Source organism: Centruroides sculpturatus, unplaced genomic scaffold (assembly GCF_000671375.1).
Source record: "Centruroides sculpturatus isolate CEXI.00-Female unplaced genomic scaffold, Cexi_2.0 scaffold1988, whole genome shotgun sequence".
Taxonomy (NCBI): domain Eukaryota; kingdom Metazoa; phylum Arthropoda; class Arachnida; order Scorpiones; family Buthidae; genus Centruroides; species Centruroides sculpturatus.
Genome location: NW_019386078.1, coordinates 21,638 through 39,010, shown reverse-complemented (window position 1 = coordinate 39,010; position 17,373 = coordinate 21,638). Strand labels below are relative to the sequence as shown.

The 17,373-nt window shown below is 26.3% G+C and overlaps 1 protein-coding gene across 1 annotated transcript in view; it reads right to left on the bottom strand.

Annotated features, from left to right (window-relative positions):
• Positions 1-17,373, bottom strand: part of LOC111613455 (titin-like) — a 90,957-nt gene that overhangs the window by 51,989 nt on the left and 21,595 nt on the right. The window contains exons 7-10 of the mRNA XM_023354812.1: positions 13,375-13,475; positions 11,506-11,575; positions 4,412-5,339; positions 2,440-2,509 (exon numbers count right to left, since the gene is read on the bottom strand). Of these exons, the coding sequence (XP_023210580.1) occupies positions 2,440-2,509; positions 4,412-5,339; positions 11,506-11,575; positions 13,375-13,475 (1,169 nt within the window). The remainder of the gene's footprint in view (positions 1-2,439; positions 2,510-4,411; positions 5,340-11,505; positions 11,576-13,374; positions 13,476-17,373) is intronic.

The following is a 17,373-nucleotide window of genomic DNA, read 5'->3' as shown; positions in this document are numbered from 1 at the left end:
TTAGAATTATAGAAACCAATAAATATTATGATATTCTTTTCATTTGTCAATTTGTTCATATGATACAGCAGTAAAAATTTATTAATCCAATCAGCCTATGAGTTTTAACATAGATGAGTATGATAGATAGCCTATGAGTTTTAACAGTTGAAACTCATAGATAGCTATGAGTTTCAACTATCTATAGTTGAAACTCATAGAAATCCATCCATTACAAAAAAAAACCCATTAAGATTATTCAAATATTGTTTAATTTGTCTCATTTCAAAAAATGGATGTGAACAACATGCATTATTGACACTTGTTTCTTTTTTTTTTTTATTGTAAAGGCAAAAATGCTGTACAAACAGCAAAAAATATGTGATGTTTATTTTGGAAGTGCTGTAGCAGAATCAACTGTTCGAAAGTGGTTTGCAAAATTTAAAAAGGGTAATTTCAGCCTTGAAGATGCCCCCACTAAGGAAGACCTCCAGTTATTGAAGAGAACCAGATCAAAGCATTATTGGATAAAAACCCTCATTGCACAACTTGAGAGATCGCAGACATAATGAAGTCATCAAACAGTACTGTATTTCAACATTTAAAGAAGCTCGAATACGTGAATTGTTACAACATTTGGAAACCTCATGACTTAACAGAAAAGAACTTACTGAATCGCATCTCCATTTGTGATTCTCTTGAAAGACCAAATGAAAATGACCCTTTTCTAAAGCATTTAGTGACAGATGATGAAAAGTGGATAATTTATAACAACATCTGAAAACAATCATGGGGTAAGAAAAACAAACCACCATGAAAAACTCCAAAGGCCAGTCTTCATCCAAAGAAGGTCATGCTCACCATCTGGTGGGATTAGAAAGGAATCCTGTACTACGATCTGCTTCCACAAAATCAAACAATTGATTCTGACAAGTATTGTTCCCAATTGGATACACTGAACATGGTAATTAAAGAAAAATGTACGAAAATGGCCAATAGAAAAGGCAATGTGTTTCACCAATATAATGCCAGACTGCACACGTCTTTACAAACATGCCAAAAATTATTGGAGCCAGGCAGGGATGTTTTACCCCACCTCCCCATACTCACCTGACCTTGCCCCGTTGGACTACCATTTGTTCCATTCTCTGCAAAATTCCCTTCATGATAAAAACTCTTTGATCTTTGGAAGCTTGCAAAAACCATGTGGATCAGTTTTTTGCAGGAAAAACTGGAAACTTCTATAAAGAGGGTATATGAAGTTCCCCTGTAGATGGCAACACGTCATTAAAACAATGGCACATACATAATGGAATAAAAGTATATTTTTTGTTTTAAAACAGTTTCTTTTATTTCTCTTAAAAATCGCTATGAACTTTCCATACAAACCAATAAAATTTAGGAAAATTATTATGCTTTTTTAAATAAAATTATTGTTATCATGAATATGGTTTTAAATATCAATTATTAAATCATTTATAATAGTTTATATTTTTATTTTTATGCATCTACATAAAAATTTTAACTGAAGTTTTATTTAACTAACTTTTTAATTTTAAAATACAATAATTACTCCAAGAAAATAAATTATAATTAATAAAATTAATATATTCAACTGTAGAATATCGCTAGATGGTAATTAAGTTTAAAATTAAAATTGATGTAGGCTTTAATTATATAGTTATTTTTTTATATTTTTTTTTCAGATCTTTGGATGAAGAACTTTTTGGATGTTAATTATATTGTACATTTTGATAAACAAATTTATGGCAAATGTTAATTTCTATTACTTTATTTGTGGATAATACGATGAAAAAAAAAAAAAAGCAGAGTTAAATAATGACTATACTAAGCAGATGTGAAAATAAGGATAGTAGAGGAAGAAATAATCTTCACTGCTTAAAAAGTATTTATCATTAAAATATTTCATTTTTACTGGTTCTTGGTGTCTTTGTGGGTTTATTTATTAAAAAGAGTTGTTATAAGGAAAAGCTACTTCTAAGATTTTGGATATGTTAAAACTCATAGGCTGATTGGGATTAATAACTATGCACATGTAATTACAAAGTTATAAGTAATTAATATTAAAAAAATAAAATTTTTTTCTACATTTCCATATAATCTAATCAATGCAATTAAGTCATATCATTTTAAAGCAATTTTGTTATAAATCTTTCAGCTGTACTCAAGCATTTCATTGAAACAAATGAAAACAATGAAATATGAAAAAATCAAAAAGAATAAATGTGATTTGGTTTATGTTTTAATAAACATTCAGTTGTCAGTGTAAGAGATTCGTAATAGTTTTTTTGTACACAAAATATTCAATATGTAGACATTAATATTGAAGTAAAATATTAAAAGGAAGAGTACTAAAAATTAGAAATAATTTTATTTTTAAATGCTTACAATGTTCAATTATCTCTTATTCAAAATCCTTACACACTTATAGATGCATACCTTTTGTGTGAAGATCTTTCTCACAAACTGATCCTGATTCACTACTAGTTTCTGCTGCTGATTCAGCCTCCTATAATATTTTGAATAAATTTTCACTTAATTTATAACTGACAATTGTATAAAATAAAATTTCTGCATTTTCATGCACATAGCTTACAGAAAATTGATAAAACAAAAATAAAACCTTCATTTAACCTACTTCACAATATATTCCATGTCTATGGTAGCAGTCATTGCTCCATAGTCATGAATTTGTAATTGCAATTTAAAATTGGCATCCTATCACATAATTTAAAAGGAAGTGCGGGTTATATTTTAAAAACAGGGTGATATACACAAAAATATTGTACTATTAAATAAAAAATATAAATTTATTTTTGTGACTGTTTATTTCTGTGATCAAAATTCAGCAATAAATTGTTAGAAACACAACATGAAAATTTCTATTTTCCATTTATATTTTGGATGAAATAATGAAAGCATAAATCTTAAGCAGAACTAATCTTTTATATGAATAAGGTAATCTTATTCTAAAATGTAAAAAAATTGACATTGCATCAGATGCTTCAACATGATATCAAATAAGTCATGTGATCAATTCTAGTAAACAATCATTTGTTTCCTAGGTTTCTGACATCAATGATAGATGTTACAAACAATTAATGAACATTTCACTTGTTGTTTATAAAATAATGACTGCTAGTGATACTGAACAATTAATTACAGCTTTATGTGTAGCTTTGTTTGTTTTTAAACTGTCATTTTTTAACTCAGATAATTATCAAAAACCATCAGCACTCTTTCATAACTGATCAGCAAGACTGAGGTACTTGCATGAGATATATATTTACTGTTCACTGACAGGCATGTTTCCAGACTAAACAATAAATTGTCAATTAGACTACTCTTTTCCATAAATTGGATATTAGAACTTTTATGCTATAACTTGTATGTGATTCATCTTTGGCTTACAATTCATGCAATAAATATTAGCTACTTTTGAATATAATTATGAAACAGTCCAAAAGCTGGACTTTTTCAAACAGCTTAAAAAATCAGGGCAGTATTAAAACTGAGACATTGTATCAAAAAGCAGGAATATCCTCTCTTATTTGGAACATCTGGCCACTTTACATATGACATACACCTCCATATTTATGAAAGTATATGTAATATATAGAAAGATTAGCTGTAACCAAGTATTGTGCTTCCAACATATATTCTATAATCCTTCTAAAACACTGACTTTTTATTATTATTTAGTTTCATTTTTCTTTCATTATATTTTAGAGATGAAAAAGACAACTTTCATTTGTATCAGAATTAGGCATTTGATATTACTATTATTATTCATGTAATAATTTATACTGACTCATGGTAATTTCACTTCAAATTTCCTTACAAAGAAAGAGAAAAAACTATTATCAATCAAGTAATTTGTCCACAAAAAAAAAAAAAAATCAAAGTGCTAAAACATAAGATATTTAAATAGCAAACAAATGGAATAGTTTATCCTTATACAATGTTAATTACAATTGTTTTTTCAAGAAAACCATTAGTTAATGTTTGACACGTATCTTATCCTATCGACTAAGAGAAGTATATAAGAGAGTGTTTATAGCCAAATTTTACTAGAAATATTTGGCACAGAAACATAAAAATGAAGAATTTCAGTTACATTTAGATCATTTTTTTGCTCTGTAGCAAAATCTTTTTTTTCAACTTAAGATACCTTTTCAAAGATTGCGTCATGTATATGTATATACATGATAATATANATTTATAAAGATTAAAAATAAATTTTAAATTTCATTTTCTTGCTGTTCAAATTGATATAATATTTAATAGCAAATAATGTGTTAACTATTATAAATTTGATATTCCAAATATAAAACTATTTGTTGGACTATCAAATTTACTTAAAATTTTTATTTTTGTAACTTATAATCATTATGTTTTCTTCATATATTACATATTTATGTTAAACTCAGAAAATTCCTTGCAAATTAAAAAAATACCTTCATCAGATGATTGCAAAACATTTATATCTTGAAATGCTTGTTGCAAATCTTCTAAAAGATCTCCATCTGTAACTGTTTTAGTAATAACTAATTTGGTAACTGTTTCTTCCTTCATGTGTTCTGGTGAAGTTTTATCTTGAACATCCTTTTCATCTTTAATAATAATTTGTGAGCTTGAATAATCAGATAACTTATCACTTAAATTATCATCAGATAGCTTTTTAAAAACTTCTTCTGATACTTTTTCAGGTTCATGTTTGATAACTTTTTTAAATATCTCTTCTTGAATTTCTTCATAAGCTTCTTCACTAATATCCTTGGAAGGTGAAATATGTGATATTTTTTCAAAAACTTCTGTTTTTTTAACACTTTCTTCTGCATCTTTTTCAGGAATTCCTCTGCTAATTTTTTCAAATAATTCTTCTGAAATTTCATTTGATATTTTTTTAGAAAGATCTTCAGGAATTTTTTCTGAAGACAATAATGGAGGTCCTTCTTCATAAGTTCTCTCAGAAATTTCTTTCACTTTTTCAAAAATTTCATCAGAAGCCTTCTCTGGAACTTCTCTGCAGATTTTCTCCAGTACTTCTTCAGAAATTTCACTTGAAATTTCTTCAGGCTCTTCAACAGTTTTAGCTATATCTTCAGAAACTTTGATAGATATTTCTTCTGGACTTTTCTCAGATACTTCCTTGGAAGTTATTTCTGAGATTTTAGAAATTTCAACTTCTTTAGAAACTGTTTCAGTTAATGATTTACTTGAATCTACAATAATTGGTTCTACTTTAACTTCAGGCTGTTCTTTATCTTTTTTTGTCACATCTTCAATCAAACTGTCTTGTTTTATAACTTCAATTGGTGATGGAAGTTTCTTTCCTTCTGTGTGAATAATTCATATATTTATTCACTCAGATTAATATGATTTAATAATGATGTGGAAATGTAATATGCCATGAAGCACAAGCAACAGAATAAAGCTATTTTTGGAGAAACATAACTTTTCTTTCTAAGGCATGCCATATCAAATAACTTACCACTGAATAATAGGAAGCATGACAGAATTAAATATTCAATAGCTTAGCAAAAAAATTTAATTTCAACTAGAAAATAATTTTGGTTAACAAAAAGCAAATGTATAACTTAATTTGCAAGTAAGAAAGAAAAAAAATATATAAAGCATAATTCAAATAAATACAATTGTATACTGAATGATGCAATTTCCTTTTCTTCAGTGATATATTGAATAAATTATTTCAGAAATTATAGATCCAGATTTATTGGGAAGTTTATTTTTATGTTATTATTTAAATAAAAAAAACCAAATACTTAACTCATAACACAATTTTCAAAAAATATCTATTTGTGATAATTTGTAAATGGTTAAATTATATTTTCAATAATCACTTCTTCAAAATTATTATTATTTTCTAAATTAGTAATCAAATTAATATCCATTTATAAATGAATAAATATTAATATCAAGAACTGGGTTAACATATAATATATTGATTTTTATGTTAGAATTATTAGCATTTATGTAAATTAAATTAATTCTATATAAGCATTTTTAAGTTTTGAATGATTAGTGTTTATTAAAAGCAAACAAAATTAAATAAGCATGAGCTAAATAAAATGGATGAAAAAAGTTAAAAAAATTAAATACAATAAAATTATATACATGTAAAATATAATCCTTAATTTTAGATTGACTTCTTAATCTAATTCTCACAAACTGTGATCAGCTAGCTTTACTTCAAGAAGTCTTACTTCTAAAAGATTATCTTGTATAAAACAGGACTTCTTGAATTTAGCTGATTGCATTTTGTAAATATTAAATAAGATATGTAATATGCCAAAAGTCAGAATAAATAGTTTTAAATTGAAAAAATAATATATTCATTTATACTGAAACATTATTAAAAACTTTTAAACTTTTAATAAACTTACAAAAACTTTAATCCCCAAATTATCATCTTTAAATATTGAATACGTTAGATAATCTATAGGCCATTAACTTAGAAAATATACAAATGAAACAATTTCAAAAATATTTGTTGATTATTATATCTAAAAAAAACTAAGCTTTATTAGTCACTTTTTGACAATATTTACCAGAATTAATCGATCCTTTAAACTTCTACTATATCCATTATTATAGATAATAGAAAGATCCATAAAAAATTCACAAAACTTGACATGTTCATAAACAAATAAATCAGACAACTTTTCATCGCAAATAGCTAACAATTTTAATAAAAAATATGTTTTCTTCTTAAAGCAAAATATATATGATACAGCAGTAAAAATTTATTAATCCAACATTTACAGGACCAGAATGATGTTGAATTATCAAAAATGTCAAATTATCACATATTTTTGCAAAATTTGATATGGTATATACAGTCTTAATATTGAGACTTTGCTGCTGAGACAAGTGCATACTGCTGTATGCTTCTGATTTGCTTATACATGCTCTTTAATTAATCTAAAGATGATACTGTACAATGCATGACTATTGTGTTAAGAATAATTGAAAAACTTTCAAAAACATTAATGAACATGTTATTGTACAAAATCTACATTAATTCATGTATATATGTTATCAATATATGTATTCTACTGTATGTTAAAATGAAAAACAAAAACCTTTTTAATCCAGAATTATTTTTAAACACAATACTGTAAGTTATATTATACTGTAATATTTATTTTCCAGATGTGTACTGTATAGATATGAGTCACAAAAGCTATACACATGTTCTGAGTTTGAAAAACCTGTTTCTAGGTACACTTTCCTTGCATTAGCCTGTGGAAAAAAATATACATCAGTCACACAATTTATTAAACATACAAACATGTGTTACCTCTAATGAAACAATGTTCATTTGGCACAATATAATGTACAGTAATTATGTATACTTTACTGAATTACACTGCACAGAAGTTTTGAAGTTCTCCTATATGTAAGATGGTATTGCATAAGCTGCTGGAATTAGGTTGTTGATGCCTTTCTGCCACCAACTTGTTTGCCAATTGTGTTGTAAACATATATTAGGACCTGGAAATACTAATGAAAGCATCTAATCCAACATAAATAAGATGCTGTAACAAAATGAATATAATCATTTCTCTCAATCCCATGATCAACTTCTCAATATGTAGCAATTTTATGGCTGTGCTCGCCACCTTTGCCTTGATTTCTTTCCATGTTCTTTAGCACACTATTTGTCCAAACAAATTCTGATTTTCAGATTCAGGTGTCAGATTATATATAGGAAAAGTTCATTAATCTTGTGCAGAGCAAAGTTGAATACAGTCAGAACTTTGGCAAAAACATGTTTATTTTATTGCTTTTATTATAACTACAAGTGTTGACTACTTGAAATAAATAGTTATCTGATTTATTTATTTATTTATTTAAAGAGTTTTTCATTTATTGTTCCAATATATAGAAATGACTTAAATTTTTGCACTTATATTTAGCTGATTTTATATTATACAAATGTAACTAAAGTTCATTTTCAGCTTTACTTAATAAAAAAAAATTAAAAAAAGTATTGAACTTTGTAACATTTTTTCAAAAAATTGTATTATGATATAAAAATAACATTGCATGTATATTTTACAACTAAAGTAATTTTCATTTTCAGAAATTATTTCAGATATTTGGAAATTATAAGTTTACAATTTATAAATATAATAACTTTAAGTGGCTTAATTGCTAAGATAATATGGAAAGTATTAAACATGATCTAATAATAATTTAGAGAGAATTAGACCAATGGAATTTCAATATCTCAAGTTCATGTATTAACAAATACTTTATAAAAAGTTAGTCTATTGAAAAAAAAAAAAATGTTCTTAGAATTCATTTATTAAGTTTCATATAGAAATATTTAATAATCATTATTAACAAGTAGAGATTTTTATATTCTAAAATAATTATTGTTTCCTTACAAACTTACAATATTTCTCATCACTATTCAATATCGTTGATATTTCCTGTTCCTACTTCTTATTAAAGTTATCCCAAGAACAATATTTTTACATAAGAATACTATCATCTAACAAGTTAGAAATTTAACAATATTTAAAACTTTAATAAGTAAGACAGCTACATATTCAAGATTGCAAGAAAACTGCATTATAAAATTTAACAAAAATTGGTGGATGAAAAGATCATGAGCAAAGAATAATCATAATCATTTCAGACAAAAATTTGTAGATAACAAATATTAACTATCATGAGACCATCACACTAAAGACAATCATAACTGTAAGTTGACTTTTATTATGCAAATTAGAATGGATAAAATAATGTGAATGATATTAGTAGAAGTAAAATTTTTATAATTCCTTTTATATAAAAAGTTAATTGCATATTTTATATTAGTAAAACAACCATAAGAAAAAATTTTTTTATAATGCTGATAAAAGATTTTGACAGCTATATGATATTTGCCTTAGATTTACATATAATGTAATTTTATGAAAGATAATAGTTATTTATTCATTTTTAAAATAACATCCTAATATTGGGTTGTTCGGAACATTCGTAGCGATTTTTGATAGCCAACAGTTGAGACACTGATTGATGCGAAAATGATTAGAATTATAGAAACCAATAAATATTATGATATTCTTTTCATTTGTCAATTTGTTCATATGATACAGCAGTAAAAATTTATTAATCCAATCAGCCTATGAGTTTTAACATAGATGAGTATGATAGATAGCCTATGAGTTTTAACAGTTGAAACTCATAGATAGCTATGAGTTTCAACTATCTATAGTTGAAACTCATAGAAATCCATCCATTACAAAAAAAAACCCATTAAGATTATTCAAATATTGTTTAATTTGTCTCATTTCAAAAAATGGATGTGAACAACATGCATTATTGACACTTGTTTCTTTTTTTTTTTTATTGTAAAGGCAAAAATGCTGTACAAACAGCAAAAAATATGTGATGTTTATTTTGGAAGTGCTGTAGCAGAATCAACTGTTCGAAAGTGGTTTGCAAAATTTAAAAAGGGTAATTTCAGCCTTGAAGATGCCCCCACTAAGGAAGACCTCCAGTTATTGAAGAGAACCAGATCAAAGCATTATTGGATAAAAACCCTCATTGCACAACTTGAGAGATCGCAGACATAATGAAGTCATCAAACAGTACTGTATTTCAACATTTAAAGAAGCTCGAATACGTGAATTGTTACAACATTTGGAAACCTCATGACTTAACAGAAAAGAACTTACTGAATCGCATCTCCATTTGTGATTCTCTTGAAAGACCAAATGAAAATGACCCTTTTCTAAAGCATTTAGTGACAGATGATGAAAAGTGGATAATTTATAACAACATCTGAAAACAATCATGGGGTAAGAAAAACAAACCACCATGAAAAACTCCAAAGGCCAGTCTTCATCCAAAGAAGGTCATGCTCACCATCTGGTGGGATTAGAAAGGAATCCTGTACTACGATCTGCTTCCACAAAATCAAACAATTGATTCTGACAAGTATTGTTCCCAATTGGATACACTGAACATGGTAATTAAAGAAAAATGTACGAAAATGGCCAATAGAAAAGGCAATGTGTTTCACCAATATAATGCCAGACTGCACACGTCTTTACAAACATGCCAAAAATTATTGGAGCCAGGCAGGGATGTTTTACCCCACCTCCCCATACTCACCTGACCTTGCCCCGTTGGACTACCATTTGTTCCATTCTCTGCAAAATTCCCTTCATGATAAAAACTCTTTGATCTTTGGAAGCTTGCAAAAACCATGTGGATCAGTTTTTTGCAGGAAAAACTGGAAACTTCTATAAAGAGGGTATATGAAGTTCCCCTGTAGATGGCAACACGTCATTAAAACAATGGCACATACATAATGGAATAAAAGTATATTTTTTGTTTTAAAACAGTTTCTTTTATTTCTCTTAAAAATCGCTATGAACTTTCCATACAAACCAATAAAATTTAGGAAAATTATTATGCTTTTTTAAATAAAATTATTGTTATCATGAATATGGTTTTAAATATCAATTATTAAATCATTTATAATAGTTTATATTTTTATTTTTATGCATCTACATAAAAATTTTAACTGAAGTTTTATTTAACTAACTTTTTAATTTTAAAATACAATAATTACTCCAAGAAAATAAATTATAATTAATAAAATTAATATATTCAACTGTAGAATATCGCTAGATGGTAATTAAGTTTAAAATTAAAATTGATGTAGGCTTTAATTATATAGTTATTTTTTTATATTTTTTTTTCAGATCTTTGGATGAAGAACTTTTTGGATGTTAATTATATTGTACATTTTGATAAACAAATTTATGGCAAATGTTAATTTCTATTACTTTATTTGTGGATAATACGATGAAAAAAAAAAAAAAGCAGAGTTAAATAATGACTATACTAAGCAGATGTGAAAATAAGGATAGTAGAGGAAGAAATAATCTTCACTGCTTAAAAAGTATTTATCATTAAAATATTTCATTTTTACTGGTTCTTGGTGTCTTTGTGGGTTTATTTATTAAAAAGAGTTGTTATAAGGAAAAGCTACTTCTAAGATTTTGGATATGTTAAAACTCATAGGCTGATTGGGATTAATAACTATGCACATGTAATTACAAAGTTATAAGTAATTAATATTAAAAAAATAAAATTTTTTTCTACATTTCCATATAATCTAATCAATGCAATTAAGTCATATCATTTTAAAGCAATTTTGTTATAAATCTTTCAGCTGTACTCAAGCATTTCATTGAAACAAATGAAAACAATGAAATATGAAAAAATCAAAAAGAATAAATGTGATTTGGTTTATGTTTTAATAAACATTCAGTTGTCAGTGTAAGAGATTCGTAATAGTTTTTTTGTACACAAAATATTCAATATGTAGACATTAATATTGAAGTAAAATATTAAAAGGAAGAGTACTAAAAATTAGAAATAATTTTATTTTTAAATGCTTACAATGTTCAATTATCTCTTATTCAAAATCCTTACACACTTATAGATGCATACCTTTTGTGTGAAGATCTTTCTCACAAACTGATCCTGATTCACTACTAGTTTCTGCTGCTGATTCAGCCTCCTATAATATTTTGAATAAATTTTCACTTAATTTATAACTGACAATTGTATAAAATAAAATTTCTGCATTTTCATGCACATAGCTTACAGAAAATTGATAAAACAAAAATAAAACCTTCATTTAACCTACTTCACAATATATTCCATGTCTATGGTAGCAGTCATTGCTCCATAGTCATGAATTTGTAATTGCAATTTAAAATTGGCATACTATCACATAATTTAAAAGGAAGTGCGGGTTATATTTTAAAAACAGGGTGATATACACAAAAATATTGTACTATTAAATAAAAAATATAAATTTATTTTTGTGACTGTTTATTTCTGTGATCAAAATTCAGCAATAAATTGTTAGAAACACAACATGAAAATTTCTATTTTCCATTTATATTTTGGATGAAATAATGAAAGCATAAATCTTAAGCAGAACTAATCTTTTATATGAATAAGGTAATCTTATTCTAAAATGTAAAAAAATTGACATTGCATCAGATGCTTCAACATGATATCAAATAAGTCATGTGATCAATTCTAGTAAACAATCATTTGTTTCCTAGGTTTCTGACATCAATAATAGATGTTACAAACAATTAATGAACATTTCACTTGTTGTTTATAAAATAATGACTGCTAGTGATACTGAACAATTAATTACAGCTTTATGTGTAGCTTTGTTTGTTTTTAAACTGTCATTTTTTAACTCAGATAATTATCAAAAACCATCAGCACTCTTTCATAACTGATCAGCAAGACTGAGGTACTTGCATGAGATATATATTTACTGTTCACTGACAGGCATGTTTCCAGACTAAACAATAAATTGTCAATTAGACTACTCTTTTCCATAAATTGGATATTAGAACTTTTATGCTATAACTTGTATGTGATTCATCTTTGGCTTACAATTCATGCAATAAATATTAGCTACTTTTGAATATAATTATGAAACAGTCCAAAAGCTGGACTTTTTCAAACAGCTTAAAAAATCAGGGCAGTATTAAAACTGAGACATTGTATCAAAAAGCAGGAATATCCTCTCTTATTTGGAACATCTGGCCACTTTACATATGACATACACCTCCATATTTATGAAAGTATATGTAATATATAGAAAGATTAGCTGTAACCAAGTATTGTGCTTCCAACATATATTCTATAATCCTTCTAAAACACTGACTTTTTATTATTATTTAGTTTCATTTTTCTTTCATTATATTTTAGAGATGAAAAAGACAACTTTCATTTGTATCAGAATTAGGCATTTGATATTACTATTATTATTCATGTAATAATTTATACTGACTCATGGTAATTTCACTTCAAATTTCCTTACAAAGAAAGAGAAAAAACTATTATCAATCAAGTAATTTGTCCACAAAAAAAAAAAAAATCAAAGTGCTAAAACATAAGATATTTAAATAGCAAACAAATGGAATAGTTTATCCTTATACAATGTTAATTACAATTGTTTTTTCAAGAAAACCATTAGTTAATGTTTGACACGTATCTTATCCTATCGACTAAGAGAAGTATATAAGAGAGTGTTTATAGCCAAATTTTACTAGAAATATTTGGCACAGAAACATAAAAATGAAGAATTTCAGTTACATTTAGATCATTTTTTTGCTCTGTAGCAAAATCTTTTTTTTCAACTTAAGATACCTTTTCAAAGATTGCGTCATGTATATGTATATACATGATAATATAATGTATATATTTATTATATACATAAACAATAAAAATTATGTGTTTATATACATTATATATATTATGCATAAATAAAACATTTATTTAAATTACCTTCATTAAATCTTGTTCATCATAAGATATTTCAAGAGATGTTTCTCTTCTTAAAGAAGCATCTCTAGAAGGTCCAAGTTCTTCCTTAAATGCATCAAAACCTATAATTTAAATTTAAAATTAAATAATTTAAAATTTTCATATTTTAATTAAATTATTATCATCTCCTAAAGTATACATTGTAATTTTATTTCTATCATCATCATCTGAAGACTCCTAATTTCTTAGGATTCATGTTTCAAAAGGTGCACATCATTCATTATTTCCTTTAACTCCTCTAATTTTTCTCTAGTTAAAAATTGAAGCCATTTTACATTAGACAGTAATCCAGATAACATAATTAGTAATACATTGGTGTATGAACTTTACTTGTAAAAGCCAGATAATCTGCCAAATTATCAGGAAATGATTAGGCTATGTTAATAATTAGATATGCATTAATTTGTCTAGAGACAGGCAGTTAAGCTACCATCTCATGATAATTTTAATAATTATAATAAATTAATTTTTAAAAAACATCTCTCTGTAAGCTGAAAGAAATTTAGTTTAAACAACGCCTTAAATACTTTTTTCAGCATGACTTTAATTTATTTAAACAAATATTTTCAACTTCTTTTCATAAGTCAAAAATGCTTGTTTAAATAAATTAAAGTTATACTGACAAAAGCATTTAAGGTGTCACTTAAATTAATTTTTAATTTAGAATTTCTGGAGAAAAGAATTGGCCTGGAGTGGGATTCAAATCCACAACTTCTGCATACCACACGGATGTGTTACCAGTTATGCTACCCAAACCTCCATCTGATCTTTGCTTCAAGAACTATTAATTTAAATATAGCCATACAGGTCACTCACGGCATTGACTGAAGATGACTAAGTGCTCATAGCCCTTCTCTATGGCATTCAGTCAGCAATATATTTGGGGCAATTGTCTTATTTTCCAACAAGACAATGGTCTCAAACATATGGCAAAGATTGTTATAGATCATTTGCAATGTAATGACTTTACTAACTTAGATTGGTGTCCCAAATCACAGATACCAATCCAATTGAAAATTAATGGAGTGATGTAAAAAAACAGATGGCAAAGAGGAGGCCAAAAAAGGCAGAAATGAAGGAAATCTTACAAAAAGTTTGGGAAACAACCAACCCAAATCTTTGTGAAAAGCTAAAAAACAAAATCATACAATCAATTTTTTTGTAAAATTTTTATCATTGTTTTACATTTTACTCCCCCCCTTACATTTGCTTCTAATTATAGCTATAATTTTTAGGGAATGAAGTAAAGAATGTTTTTTCTCTATTGTGGCTATAATTTTCTTGGTGACCATATTTTTAAAAATGACTTGGAAAAATGAAACTTTTCTGTCACATGAATAATCTTTTTACTCACTGTATATGCATACATCCTCACTGCAATTTAAAATAAGAATAGCTAATTAATAAATTGACTTCCTGCTTTATTACTAATGATACCAACATTTTAATGATAACCTAATGATATAATATTTAAGTATGTTTATTGTTAGTTCTATGTGAATCACTTTATATCGGTAGAGCATCACACAGAAAAGTAATATAACTGAAAAAAATGCAATTTTTCAAGAAAGCAATAAAGAAAAAATAAATGGCATTAATTCTACTGTAATCAGACATCATCAGTTAATTAATTAAGAAACAATTTTAACTGTAAATGTATTTAAGAAACATTATTTCTGAGAATTTAAATAAAACTCATGGCAATCCCACCATGCTATTAATTCAAAATTGCCAAATTTTGAGTGTGTCACTTTTCTATGTGATTTGCAATGTGTTTTTATGGCAATTACATTTAAATTCAAATTTTTAAAAAATAATTCATTAAATTTTAATGAATAAGTAAAGACATTTAAATTTGAATATGGTTATAGTAGAAATGCATGTTCCAATAAAAAATAAAATCATGCCATTTGAATTATTATCATTTTCAATTGGTAAAATAAGTAATTTTGTTACAAAACCTTAACAGAGAGCAAAAAAAAATTTATTTTTCTTCTTAATTAATAAATCTTAACATTTTATTGTATTTTGATGTATACTTTAGTTAATTTTAAGCTGAGCCAGAATATCAGAAATAATTAATTTTATTGAATATAAGTAACTTGAAATGCAAAAAAATTTTTTTAAATGATATCTTAAATAGACCATTAACAAAATTCACTCAATAATATTATCTATGATGAATTATGTTTCCATGAGTTAGGCATACTAATTTTGCCAAATTATACATGCCAAATTCAAAGATTGACAAAACTGAATAAGTTAGAATCATATTAATACAATAGTAGGAACTTAAAAGTTTATACTTCAGATTGGGACAACAGAGCAAATCATTAAGAGACAACAGTCTTTAAAAAAATGTTATGATAACAGAAATTTTATAGTTCAATAAAGCTTTCATAGTTTTAAGTAAAAATAAATGTTTTTATTTCTTCTCCTGTCATTTTTGATTTGTTACAGCTTGTACATTTAATAATATTATATGACAAGTTGATACATTAGATACTAAAGGTATTGCATAAAGTGCTAAAACTGGATGTATAAGTAGGTTTTCTGGTGAAGTTTTAGTGAAATTTGGGGAAATTCATTGGAAAACATTTCCTGATATTCCTGAAAATGATTTTCTGTTCAAATCATTTTCAGCAATGTGTTAAATTCAATATTCAAATAATGCAGTATGACTATATTTTAATGAAGTAATAAGAAAAAAATATCTTCAAATAGCCCAATTTATTATATTTATAATGAAAATACAAAATTTAATAGTGGCATAAAATAAAAAAAGTAAAAAAAACTAATTTTATTGCAATAAAAAGCATGATATATTAAAAAAAGTTTCTTAAAGAAAAACCATAGTGTAAATTAGAGGCTCTGTTAGAAATGTTTAATACTGTATTATAAAACATTGAATATAATAAAACTTAACTCAATTAACTAATATGTAGATAAGAAATAAATTCAATACCTGATTGATCAAGATGTACTTTAGCTACAGCTTTCTCAACATCATCTGTAACTAGTTCAACATTAAACATGCAATTGCTAATTATATCTTCTCTATTAATCTTTATTTTAATTAAATTATTATCATCTCCTAAAGTATACATTGTAATTTTATTTCTATCATCATCATCTGAAGACTCCTAATTTCTTAGGATTCATGTTTCAAAAGGTGCACATCATTCATTATTTCCTTTAACTCCTCTAATTTTTCTCTAGTTAAAAATTGAAGCCATTTTACATTAGACAGTAATCCAGATAACATAATTAGTAATACATTGGTGTATGAACTTTACTTGTAAAAGCCAGATAATCTGCCAAATTATCAGGAAATGATTAGGCTATGTTAATAATTAGATATGCATTAATTTGTCTAGAGACAGGCAGTTAAGCTACCATCTCATGATAATTTTAATAATTATAATAAATTAATTTTTAAAAAACATCTCTCTGTAAGCTGAAAGAAATTTAGTTTAAACAACGCCTTAAATACTTTTTTCAGCATGACTTTAATTTATTTAAACAAATATTTTCAACTTCTTTTCATAAGTCAAAAATGCTTGTTTAAATAAATTAAAGTTATACTGACAAAAGCATTTAAGGTGTCACTTAAATTAATTTTTAATTTAGAATTTCTGGAGAAAAGAATTGGCCTGGAGTGGGATTCAAATCCACAACTTCTGCATACCACACGGATGTGTTACCAGTTATGCTACCCAAACCTCCATCTGATCTTTGCTTCAAGAACTATTAATTTAAATATAGCCATACAGGTCACTCACGGCATTGACTGAAGATGACTAAGTGCTCATAGCCCTTCTCTATGGCATTCAGTCAGCAATATATTTGGGGCAATTGTCTTATTTTCCAACAAGACAATGGTCTCAAACATATGGCAAAGATTGTTATAGATCATTTGCAATGTAATGACTTTACTAACTTAGATTGGTGTCCCAAATC